At 38.9% G+C, this 13,137-nt stretch overlaps 2 protein-coding genes across 2 annotated transcripts; both read left to right on the top strand.

Moving 5' to 3' along the window:
• Positions 1–4,591: 4,591 nt before the first annotated feature.
• LOC121800318 (ethylene-responsive transcription factor 1A-like) lies at positions 4,592–5,350 on the top strand. The gene has a single exon (XM_042199894.1). It carries the CDS (start codon positions 4,617–4,619, stop codon positions 5,214–5,216), a length of 600 nt encoding a protein of 199 aa, XP_042055828.1. The 5' UTR covers positions 4,592–4,616; the 3' UTR covers positions 5,217–5,350.
• A 5,759-nt stretch (positions 5,351–11,109) lies between these two features.
• Positions 11,110–11,550, top strand: LOC121801117 (oleosin L-like). Its single transcript, XM_042200575.1, has one exon. It carries the CDS (start codon positions 11,110–11,112, stop codon positions 11,548–11,550), a length of 441 nt encoding a protein of 146 aa, XP_042056509.1.
• Positions 11,551–13,137: the final 1,587 nt, after the last annotated feature.

Genomic DNA, 13,137 nt, shown 5'->3' on the forward strand with positions numbered 1-13,137 from the left:
AAGGTTTAGCACCTTCAGGAAAATCAACCAACACCTATGTGTGGTTTAGCAAAATTGAATCAATTTCGCTTTGAACAGCTTCTTTCCAATGCAACCCGTCTGGGCCTGCAAATGCTACTTTTATCGATGTTGGTTCTTCGTCCAACATGAATGCAATATAGTCAGGACCAAATGTCTTTGGTGTTCTAACCCTATTCCCACGTCTCAGTGCTGCCTCATTCGGATCAGGCGTTGCATGTTTGCGTGAATCGGGCTCTATCTCCAATGGTTTAGAGCTGGTGGCTTCATCCTCAATTCTAGTCTCACTACGTTTTCCTTATTTTTACAAGGAAATATATTTTCAAGAAATACATCGTTTCTTGATTCAATCGTTGTTCCTACAGTCACAGTTGGAATTTCGGACTTGTGGACCACAAATCTGTATGCACTACTATTAAGTGCATATCCAATGAAGACGCAATCAACCGTTTTAGGTCCGATTGTGACTTTTTTGGGCGGGGGAACCATCACCTTAGCCAAACACCCCCACACTTTGAGATATTTGTAGGATGGTTTCCTTCCTTTCCACAGCTCATAAGGAATAACATCTTTGCCTTTGAGAGGGATTTTATTTAAGATATAGTTGGCGGTCAAAACCGCTTCCCCCCACAAGTTATGTGGTAATCCTGAAGTCAGAAGCAGTGCATTCATCATCTCTTTTAGAGTTCGATTTTTGCGTTCTGCAACCCCATTAGATTGGGGTGAATAGGGAGCAGTTGTTTGATGAATTATGCCACTTGCATAGTTCTTCAAACGGGGCTACATATTCGCCTCCTCTATCACTTCGAATCATTTTGATTTTACAACCAAGTTGATTCTCAACTTCGTTCTTATAATTCTTGAACACTTCTATTGCTTCATCTTTGCTTTTCAAAAGATAGATGTAGCAATATCTTGTGAAATCATCTATAAAGGTGATAAAGTACTTTTTACCACCTCTTGTTTGCACAAATTTTAAGTCGCATACATCGGTGTAAATTAATTCAAGGGGTTTGGTGTTTCTTTCAACTGAATGAAACGGTAGTTTAGCCATTTTTGCTTCAAGACAAATCTCACATTTATCTTTACTATAAACTTCACTTGCCTTTAGTAAATCAAGATTTACTAATCTTTTAATGGCGTTTATATTTACATGTCCCAATCTACAATGCCACAAGTTTGAATACTCAATCAAGTAAGAGGAAGTAGATGCAATGTTATTGATAGCCAAAGGCTTTGGAACAAGGCGCGTAGCCACACTAAGCTTAAAAAGTCCATCGGTTACATAACATTTTCCGATGGACTTTCCAAACTTATACAATACAAACCTATCGGATTCAAATACAAGTTTAAAACTCTTATTAACTAGTATAGATCCCGAGACTAGGTTCTTTCGGATGTCGGGCACATGCAGTACATCCTTCAAGGTGATACAGAAGCCAGAGGTCATTTTGAGGATCACATCTCCAGTTCATTTCACTTCGGATGATGCTTGATTCTCCATGTTGATCTTCCTCCCATCAACAGGATTGTAAGTTGAAAACTTATTCCTATCGGCACAAACATTAGCTGTTGCTCCAGTGTCGATGTACCAACTTCCTTTGTTTTCAATCAAGTTAGCCTCTTCAGTGAACTCCTTTTCGACGACGTGGGCAGCATGCTTCTTGTTCTTGCTACGGCAATCCTTGGCGAAGTGACCAGGTTTGCCACATTTGTAGCAGTCGCCTTTCACCGGTTGCTTTGCCTTGCCTTTGTCCTTTGATGTTGGACGATTTGGGCGAGGACGTTTGTTGGAGGGACCGCCTCACTCCAACAAGTTTGCCCTGGCTTCAAAGGAGCCATGGCCTCTAGCCTTTTGGTAGTTTTTGCGCACGTCAGATTCAATGGGCAACTTCACGATCAGTTCTTCAAGGGTCATTTCCTTTATTTTGTGCTTAAGGTTGCTCTTGAAGTCATTCCAACTATGTGGAAGCTTCTCAATTATCGTGCCAGAAGTAAAGTTTTCTGGCAAGATCATCCCCTCGACGACGAGTTCGTGGATGATAATTTGGAACTCTTGTACTTGGTCTATCACTGGTCTTGAATCGACCATTTTGTAGTCCAAGTACTTAGCTATTACAAACTTTTTAGTACCAGCATCATTACTACGGTACTTCTTCTCTAGGTTTTCCCACATTTGTTTAGATGTGGTTACATTAGAGTATACATTGTAGAGGCTATCATCTAATGCACTTAAAATGAAATTTTTACATAGATAATCTCCTTTGTGCCATGCGTCGTAGTCGGAGAAGACCTCCAATCTTGTCTCTTGATCGCTTGGCGCGGGTGGCTCGTCTTCCTTGAGAAAGTGCACGACCCCCAATGTTGTCAAGTAGAACAACATTTTCTGTTACCACCTTTTGAAGTCGGGTCCTCCAAACTTGGAAGGCTTCTCAGCGGGAGGCATCATCCTCGGCATCAAAGGCACCGAGCTTGGTCCTTGATATGGACCGTTCATGTTGGCTCCAGTTGAGCCTCCAAAATTCGTGTTGAGCGTATTTCCCCCACATATGTGTGGCCCATAGTTGGCCTCACATTCGTGTTGATCCCAAAAGATCCAACACTAGTATTGAGTCCGGAGGCACCAACACTAGATCTATTAAAGGATCCAAATGAACCACTAAAGGTGGAACCAATCGACCCACCAAAGGTGGATCCAGTGGACGTCCCAAAGGGGTTGTCTCATACCGAAGAGGTATTTGAGGCAGAAAAGGGAGTGCCTTGACCCATCAATGTTGATGAGAAAGCGGCAGCAATGAAGGCGGCGGTGGCCAGAGTAGTGGCAGCGGAGGTGTTGGCGTTGGTCGACATCTCCAAGCAAAGGATTAGGTTTCGATAGTTTTAAGTTCAGTTAAGGTTCGATCCTTCAACGGCAAGTATATCTCGTCTTGCGATTGTTGGTGGAATGACTGGAATTACAAGAGATAGACAAAACATGGTGTAATACAACCCAAGACGGAAGAACTAAAACTGAAATTACAATGGAAATGAAACTGGAAATCAAAACTTAGCCGAGTCGAGGAAAGTCCTCTTTCCACAAGACGAGATACGCCCCGGTAGTGCTCTCGGTTTGGCGTGTCGTCCCCAAAGATAAAACGGCAACGTCTCTGGTGAAGCAGCACCGCTATCAGCAGAGCTCCGGCGAGCTGGAAGAGGAGAGGGCAGAGCTTTGGAAGAAAGACTATGCAAAGAGAGTATGATGCTTGCGTGTATGTTCTGTGTTGATGCAAGAAATGACTATCCTATTTATAGGCCTAGTCCACTGCAGGGGTCAATTCAGCCTTGATGGATGTCATCATGGCTCATCATGGCGTGGCTATAACAGCCAGCCGTTACGAGTTTGAAAGCTGGAGTGGTCGGCGATGAATCTAGACGCTGTGCACGCCCTAGGGCAAGGGCACGGGCGCGGGCTCGGCTCGGCTCGGCGCGCGTGTGGGCTTCTTCAACCCATCTTAATCCACTATAATTATTAAGTGTAGTAAAGTCACTTAATAAATACACATTAAAAGATGTGTCTAATCTCCTATGTGGGATAATTAACACTAGTTAATTACTCTCTAAGCTTTAATCTCATAGCTTTATTAAAAGCTACAATGTGACCAACTTTAATCCACTTTTCTCACTCACTGGGAATCGGATTTGAGAAAGTTAATATACCACGGTCATCTACGCGGAACGTAGATCGACGCTATATCATTTAATTTCCAAAAATTAGATGTCTCGTCACATTTATTATTGATCAAATTTCGTTGACCGCACATCTTAAATTCAAGATTCCAATATTCTTTTCCAACACGAGATTTTATGTACTATTGTTTTGTAAGTTAAGTGGATTAATAATAAATTAGAGATATTTTAGGAAACTTCATGTTTTAAATGAATAACTTGTCACCTTAAGTGGAACATAAGAAGTACTCCCTCTGTTTCAAGTTGGTAGTTGAGTGATACTTTTTTTCGGGTCATCCCAAGTTAGTTGAGTCGTTTCTTTTTTTTGTTAAAAAAAACTTTGTTCTCTTTAACACTTTATTTTCTTTCCTAATTTATTTTTTTCTCATATAAATATTTAAATATTAATTTTTAAAATTTCATGTCAAAAAAATTCCTTCAACTAATTTGGGACGAAGAAAATACTAGACTACTTACTAGTTTTTCTTATTTGTTCGTTATCGCCGTTATATGATTCTACGTCCATCTTAACGTACCATGATTGACGGAAGCTAACGTTTGGGTAAGTAAGGTGGCTAAATATTTATTTAAATAACAAAAATGGTTGTATATTTTTGTACTAATAAATTAGCTTTGGCGATCAATTTCGCTTACGAAATTGTATATCACTAAATTCTGTACTTTTCCACATGATGAAATTGTATATCACTAAATTCTGTACTTTTCCACATCATGAAACTTCGATGAAAGCACCTGAGTTTGAATACTCCGATAAAATATTCCCAGTTTATTTCAGATGCATGAACGTTTACACCTATATATTAGCCCACATTCCATATTTCTGTCACCAATTCAAAAATAAGAGAAACCCTAGCAATATTTTTTGCAACAAAATGTTGTACGGAAACTACTGTAATTACATGGAAGACATGGCATTTCTTGATTCCATCAGCACACATTTGCAGGATGAATCCCAGAACCCTCTAATGTTCACCGGCGCCGACGACGGCGGCCTCCATGACATGCTAATGTACGGCGCCGCCAACATGGGATGGCTGCCGCATCCTTCCGCCGCCGTACCAGCAGTTGTTGTGAAGACCGAGCCTGCCCCCGAAGTAACGGCGCAGCAAACGGCGAGAGGGAGCCACTACAGAGGGGTGCGGCAACGGCCGTGGGGGAAGTTCGCGGCAGAAATAAGAGACCCGTCGAAGAATGGGGCCCGCGTGTGGCTCGGGACGTATGAGACGGCCGAGGATGCGGCGTTGGCCTACGACCAAGCCGCGTATTCGATGCGGGGATCGAGGGCGCTGCTCAACTTCCCGCTCAGGATTAACTCCGGGGAGCCGGCGCCGGTTAGGATTACGTCGAAGAGATCGGTGGCTTCGCCTGATCGGTCTTCGACGTCGTCTTCCGATACTGGAAAATCAAGGAAGCGGAAAACGGCGGCGGGTGGTGGTGTGAAAAAGGGGCGAATTGAAGCCGGTTTGCAATAACCATGGGAATGTTGTACTAGTACTCCCTCCACCCTCCGTTTCTCCATAGTTGAGTCATTTTTCCATTTTGGGAAGTTTCCTCATAGTTGAGTCATTTCCCTATATAGTAACTTTTTTTCTCTTTCTTTTTTTACTCTCTCTTACTTTATTCTCTTTACTTTATTCACTTTCTACTTTATTTTCTCTATTTTTTTTCACTCTCTTACTTTTTTATCTATTTATTTAACACATTCAACATCTCTTTCTTAAACTCCGTGCTGAAAAGTTTTGCCTCAACTATGAAGAAACGGAGGGAGTATTTGTTTATTTTTGTTTATTGCTACTTTCTTTTCCTATGTCTCCAACTTGCGTCAATGAATAATAATATGGGAAAAGTTGTGACAATGGGAACACATACAAACCAACTTGTATACATGCTTTTCGCGAGATTGATTCTTAATTATTTGAAATGAAACTTGATATATATTGGGCATGCGTAATAAACTTGTCCACGCATTTACCAGATTTCTCCTTATATTACTCCACAATTGAACATGTCAACACCACAACAGTGTGTAACAAAATTAACAAAATTACCAGTAAGGTAATTAAGCAAGCCCAAGAAGTTCATTTTCTCCTTCAATCCACTCAGAATTGTTAGAGGATGTACATACAAATATGATCATATCCAAATCATGATACAAATATGTAGGGCAGTCAAATCATGCATCATTAAGCTCTTGTTGGCTCGACCTGATGACAACCTAACCCACTAATGTAAAATCAGAACACGGCATATTAAGCACGAACTCAACATGCCCACACATGATACGAACCCATTAGCTACACTATCCTATTTAGGTTAACACAATATTGTAATATCATGATAACCACACGAACTCGGCTTGAAAATTACACAATAACAACAAGTAACAATGCAGGAGTGTGGCAGGGGAGATATGACCCGATAAAACAGTGTGCTAGTGGCAGTGATCGAAAAATGAAACTTTTTTCCTTTTTGGGTTAACAGTGAAACATTTCTATCTCTATTGCTTTATTATAAGACATTAACTTATAAAACAACACTAAATATAATTTCGTGGCGAAAAACAAAGAGTGTGTTAAATGGGTATGTACTTAAGTAGATATTGTAAGAGAGAAAGAAAAGTAGAGGGGCAGAAAAATAGATAGAACAAAGTAGAGGAAAATGGAAATAAACTGAGGGAATGAAGTATGAAATAAAAAGTGAATATTATTATCACCATACACATGGAAATGACTCAACCGAAAATAAGTTGATTATTAATATGGAAATGACTCAAGAACTTCCCAAAATGAAAAAAACGACATATATAACTATGAAGGAACGGATAGAATAATAATAAGGTCTAAGATCAAATCTTATCTCGCCATGTAAGTTCAAAATAATACTCCATACCCATCAGCTTATAGTCAATAGCCCTTTTTTGGGATCGTACATGAATTAATTTTTTTATATTTTTTATAAATTTCTTCCTGACAATGACCAAGTGAATTTCATTTTTCTAATAATATTTCAATCATTTTTTTAATCTATTTTTTTTTAACTTTTATCAGTATTGCAATTAACTATGTCCTGTACTGCTAACTATTAGTAGTTGAAGAGATTATTATTAATATACTCCTGCTACTATTACCTTAAAATTTTCTTCATTTGCAATAATTTATTGCATTTATTGGCGAGTAGTCACATCCTACTGTTTTTTAAATTAGCCAAACAAATGAAACATAATAAAAGAAAAAAAATAATGCTTAAAACCGTCAAAGAGTTGGAAATCAACTGCTAATCATTATTTATATATCGAATCTTGAAACTACATTTGTATACTGGAAGGAGAGATTATTCCTAAAAAAATAAGAAAAAAATGCAATTGGATGTAACTATTCAAACAGACAAGCAACAAATGTTGACTTTGAAATCGTGAAGATTGTTTGACTATATGTTTTTGACATTTCAACTTTAGATTTGTGAACCAACATTTTAATTATAGAAATAATATTTTATTATAAATACTTTTTCTACCTAACATATTAACCAATATGATACGATCATATCTATCATATCTCTTAGGATCTTCTAATTATTTAGTTTTCTCTTATTCACCATATCTTTCTCATATTTGTTTAGATATTTGTTTCTTGTTCATTAAGTTAGGGTAGTAGTATTCTAGTATTATATATAGGAGAGCTTGTTATCATTTTATTCATTCAATGAATATATTATTTTCCACAAACTTGTCTTGAGTAACAAGAATATCATATTTCGTTTCCAAATTGTTGTTCATCGGAGAACGTCCGAAATCAGCAATTCGTGAGCTTTCCTTCGAGCACGTCGAAGGTTCGATCACCTTATCTCTCCGAGAAGTTAGCCATCCGGCCTCGTTACGGAGAACGTCCGTAACAACTGGTGCTTTCATCCCGTGCTCATCCTCCGTCTTCGTTCATCCATATCTCCCAAACAACTCACCAATATCAACAAAAAAAAACAAAAGTCAGCCGCATCACCACCATCTCAACCACACCCACGCTTCAGTCCGTCGAGATGTCATGCGACTACGCCGGCTACCGCCATCGGCAATACAACTTCCCTCAGACCACACAACCATTCCGTCCCTACCAGCCGGTCCAACCTCGCCGTGTAACCTGTCGGGACCCTCCGAGCAGCCAGGTGGAAGTACTCCGTCCGCCGTCGTGGCCTGATCCAGAATCACCCTACGTCTCACACCACTTGGATCCACCCGATTCGTCACGTCGCTTGTCGGCGATGACCAGCCACGGGAATAGTCAATCGGGGTTGTCCCTGCGCGATAATGATGAAGGCAGCAATCCGCCACGTGCCTTCCCGGGATCGAGCGAGATTTTCTCCGCCGGGCTGGAGAAGATCATGGCCCGATTTGACAAATTAGAGTCCAGGCTGGAATCACGATGTGAAGAAATCGATCGCCGTGTGAAAAATTTGCATGCGTCAAAAGTAGCTTATAGACGACAATCCTATGCGGATTTCGATTCGGGAGTGCCTAGGCGTCGTCCAACTGGCTGGGATCCGCCCTTCGAAACTTCCAGTCACCGTGTTGGAGAAACTCGTGCTCCTCCGCTGCCGGAACCACTGCTATACCGGTCATGGCAGCCCTCTTGTTGGGAACCCCCGCCTCACCGTGAATCGCAAGAATACTCGGATTATGATCAGCCACCACCGTGTCTGCCTAGTTGTTGGGATACACCCAGTCGACAAATCGATCACTTACGGCAGCAGCGTAGCCCACGCCTGAGCACACAACCTTGGCACCCTGAAATCATGGGGTTTGAAGAAAAGATGGAGGAATTTGATCAAGTATCAGAAAAAACAGAGGAATATGATCAAGAATCAGTGAAAACAGAGGATTTTGAACAAGAATCAAACTTCTCATCGCCGTTTTACTTCAAACTGTTGAATCCTTCTTTCTTTGTTAATCAAGAGAATTCATCAGAAATGGAAAAGATTGTTTCTTTGGAAGACGTTTGTGGCGAAAAAGAAGAGGAGGATTTTCGAGCGGAAGGGGAGAGGGTGGATGAAGAATTTTGCTATGAAATCAAATTGATTCCCGGCAGCCATTCTTCAAGCCTTGATCGAGAATCGGATGCTCATCAGGAAATGGAAATAAATGATTCCTCGAACTGGATGGGTAGTTTTCTTGATGAGGCTGATGAATCAAAATCATCTCTATTAGATGATGATAATCATGAAAATAAGGCCACTTTTGATGAGGAGGAGTTCATAGAGATGGAGCCTCAATCGGTGAAGCTGAGATTAAAGTCTAAAGATTTGGGAAAGAAAGGAGATGGTTCGTACACGAGTTTGCCATTAATGGCTTGTGTCTATATGGATTTGAATGTAGGTGATGCTACAAGTATGATTCATCGACCAACATCGCTCGACACCGATGCTAGGTTGATTCCTCCGCGAAATAACAAGCCGTGTTTGCGCATTCAGGGATGTGTGGCAGAGATTTTCATTTTAGCATTGAATTTGGATGACCACATCAGTCCGCCTTTGTTGATTTTTTACGGAGGTCATGAAGTGGGATGCTCAACTGTTCAGTGTGTGTTTGATCCAGGAGGAGATGTCTCGCCAAAGTCGGCTTTCAACTCTCTTTATTGCTTCGTGGTTCCCACCTTGAGGACAATGTGGATTTCAACCGTGGGGGAGTTGATACGATCATATCTATCATATCTCTTAGGATCTTCTAATTATTTAGTTTTCCCTTATTCACCATATCTTTCCCATATTTGTTTAGATATTTGTTTCTTGTTCATTAAGTTAGGGTAGTAGTATTATAGTATTATAAATAGGAGAGCTTGTTATCATTTTATTCATTCAATGAATATATTATTTTCCACAAACTTGTCTTGAGTAACAAGAATATCATATTTCGTTTCCAAATTGTTGTTCATCGGAGAACGTCCGAAAATCAGCAATTCGTGAGCTTTCCTTCGAGCACGTCGAAGGTTCGATCACCTTATCTCTCCGAGAAGTTAGCCATCCGGCCTCGTTACGGAGAACGTCCGTAACACAATACTACTTTAAATCTCGTATCTAATATTAGTCCATAGTTTATTTGACACATATATTGAGAATTGTGAAGAACAAATATAAAAAAGTTAATAGAATATAAGTAAGTGAAATAAGTCACTAAAATATGATCCTTATTTCTATTTCAGGTAAAAATGAAAAGGAACTTCTATGATGGGAAGAACCAACATAATAACAATGGCATTATAAGAAGGAATAATAAGCTCAACTTGAATTACTCTAAAACATTTATTAATTAATAATTCTACAAATTAATTTAGAGCGATATTGCATGATATGAATAGCTAGCTTTAGAAACAGCCATTATTGTCATGAATTGGAATTACTAGTAATTTACATTCTAACGTTTGAGCTTTTCACATTTGTATTCCCAAGGACAAATTTATACAGGCACTCTATTTGTCATCAAGGAGCATTAGTAAACAAAGCCAACTTTTCTTAACTGAGGAGGCATCAATTTAGACCGATCGATTGTTAAAATTGCTTTTTATCGAGATCCACTTGACTTAGAGCTACAAAATTTCCAATTCAAGTTATCATAGGCGAGCAAGAACATAGTTGTATGGCAAAATTTCTTGGGTAAGCTTGACAAATAGCATAACAATAGCACTTTCTTATAACGAGCTTCACAAAGAGGATGGCAGAGTGTTATATTCTTGGCGAAGAATCTAACTAATACTCCCTCCGTTAATAGTTTTAAAATTTTTTTAAATAAAATTGGTCTATTTTTAAGAAATGGAGGGAATATTGTTATATTGGGTATAGCATGATAATAAGTAGTGGGATTTTCTCTCACTTATTACATAGGCTTTTAACTACAAATGGAAGATAGTCCATTCCTTTCTGCATTCTTTTCTTTTCGAATACTCTCCCTAAGTTTGAGTATATGACATTTCGAAACTTAACTTGTAACAATCGATTTTATTCATAATTTATACTTATATTTTAAAATTCTCCAATTATCATTAAAAGTTTATGTATGTATTAAAAACCTATAGTTTAGAGTTTATACTAACGAGCTATGTGCAACTCAACTGAAGAGTACATTTTGCCGTTTCTTCCAAAAAAAAAAAACCATTTCAAAGGAAATCACAATCCCAATTCCCATCCTTTGCTAGTAGCTATTGCCACTTTTCCAAAGAAGCAAATACGTGTCTTCTCCAAAGACACTTCGTGTCATTCAAATCCTGCACAAGTGTAGATTGTTGAACACGTGACACTCCCCATGCAATAACTCCTTTTCATTATAAACTCACCCTCCTCTCTCTCACCCTCCTCTCTCTCTCACCTATTCATTCATCATCAATGGCTCAAATCCAGACCCGTTATGACCACCCGCAGAGGCAGCAGCTCTCCCACCAGGTGGCCAAGACCACCACCGCCGTCACCCTCGGCGGCTCCCTCATGGTCCTCTCCGGCCTCACCCTCACCGCCACCGTCATCGCCCTCGTCCTCGCCACCCCGGTCCTTGTCATCTTCAGCCCTGTCCTCGTCCCCGCCGCCATCACCGTCTTCTTGATCATCGCCGGCCTCGTGACATCAGGCGGGTTCGGGGTCGTGGCCAGCTTCGTCTTCTACTGGATGTACAGATACGCCACGGGAGAGCAACCCATCGGGGCCGATCAGATCGACCGGGCCCGGGACAAGATCGCACACGCCGCGCATGATGTCAAGGAGAAGGCTGAGCAGTACGGACAGGGCGGCGTCGGCGGACAGCAGCAAGTGAAGGGCGGCCAAGGGATTTGAGAATCTTGAATAAGTATGTGTAAAATGATGAATATTGTGCTTGTTATTAGTTTTTCTGTGCTTTTGTTTTTAATTATGTGTTGTTGATGTTTGTGTGTGTTTTTGTGTTTCCTCTACCTCATAATTCACAATTTGTGTTGAGAATATACTATTTTTATGTTCCTAGCTATGTTAATTATGAATAATAATGAGTATTAGGACAATTAATGAAATCTAAAACAATCTCAACAGCTTATTAATGTTGAAGTATTTATAGAGATGGGATCTGTTTTGATTATATCGCAGGTTATTTGAATGGTATGTAATTATCAAAATGTAAGTTATACTAATAATGCCCTGCAGAATTATGCTCATTTTGCCTAGTTGCTAGTTACACGTGAAATAAAAATTTGTTTTGTTTCTCATGTATTTTATGTTATTCCATTTAAAAAATACATGGGACAGACAGAAATACAGTACATTGTAATTGGTAATATAGTTTCGTCATGATAAGTTCATCTTATTTTGTCACAATAAACATTTCATGACCGCTGAGATCTTCCTAAAGAAACAAATATGAATATATGACCCATGACTGACAACAACAACAAGCCAAATTTTAATTTCAATTTTTATGTAGTTGTAACTTGTCACTAAGGAGTCGTTTGGTTACTAAGGCGGTAATGTTTATAAACCGGGTATCTTTGGGTGTATAATCTGTGGAAGTCGTGACTACTCACAATGCGGCCGTTTGGTTGAATATAGGTCCAATTACAAACAAGGTCAATTCCCTCATTTGGTTGACCGTATTCAAAGAGATTGTATACTTGTGATCCCTTTTTTGCCCCTAGGGTTGCAGAGGAATTTCAGGATTGCAGTCTAATAAAACCGCGAACCCCTTTTGGATGATAAATGATACTTTTGCATCATAGAATGATAGTTTGAGGGGATAAAATGATAGTTTCAAATGATAAAATGATACTTTTGTTTTAAAATGATAGTTTAGATTTTTGTGGATGATAAAATGATACTTTTGCATCATAAAATGATAGTTTGAGGGGATAAAATGATAGTTTCAAATGATAGAATGATACTTTTGTTTTAAAATGATAGTTTAGATTTTTTGGATGATAAAATGATACTTTTGCATCATAAAATGATAGTTTGAGGGGATAAAATGATAGTTTCAAATGATAAAATGGTACTTTTGTTTTAAAATGATAGTTTAGATTTTTTGGATGATAAAATGATACTTTTGCATTATAAAATGATAGTTTGAGGGGATAAAATGATAGTTTCAAATGGTAAAATGATACTTTTGTTTAATAATGATAGTTTTAGATTTTTTGGATGGGTTGGTTAACGTCCAATCCAACCCCCTCAACCCTCTCCAATGCTAGCTATATAGATTATCGAATAGTAGTAATTATTTTATTGATGAAATTTTGAATAAGTTTACAATATTTGCAAAATTAATTTACATTCGGCAGTATTATGAAGATCATATATCTAATTCAATTCAAAATTAAGGCCATAAGCTATTTTTCATTAATTAGTTTGTGTAGTTGTTGACATAATAACCACTAATACGGCGTATTTAGACGTTTA

The sequence above is a fragment of the Salvia splendens genome, chromosome 4 (assembly GCF_004379255.2).
Source record: "Salvia splendens isolate huo1 chromosome 4, SspV2, whole genome shotgun sequence".
In the NCBI taxonomy this organism is placed as follows: Eukaryota; Viridiplantae; Streptophyta; class Magnoliopsida; order Lamiales; family Lamiaceae; genus Salvia; species Salvia splendens.

What these genes read in the sequence shown, in the direction of transcription:
- LOC121800318 (XM_042199894.1), top strand. Translation starts at nt 4,617, where the DNA reads ATGTTGTACGGAAACTACTGTAATTACATGGAAGACATGGCATTTCTT.
- LOC121801117 (XM_042200575.1), top strand. Translation starts at nt 11,110, where the DNA reads ATGGCTCAAATCCAGACCCGTTATGACCACCCGCAGAGGCAGCAGCTC.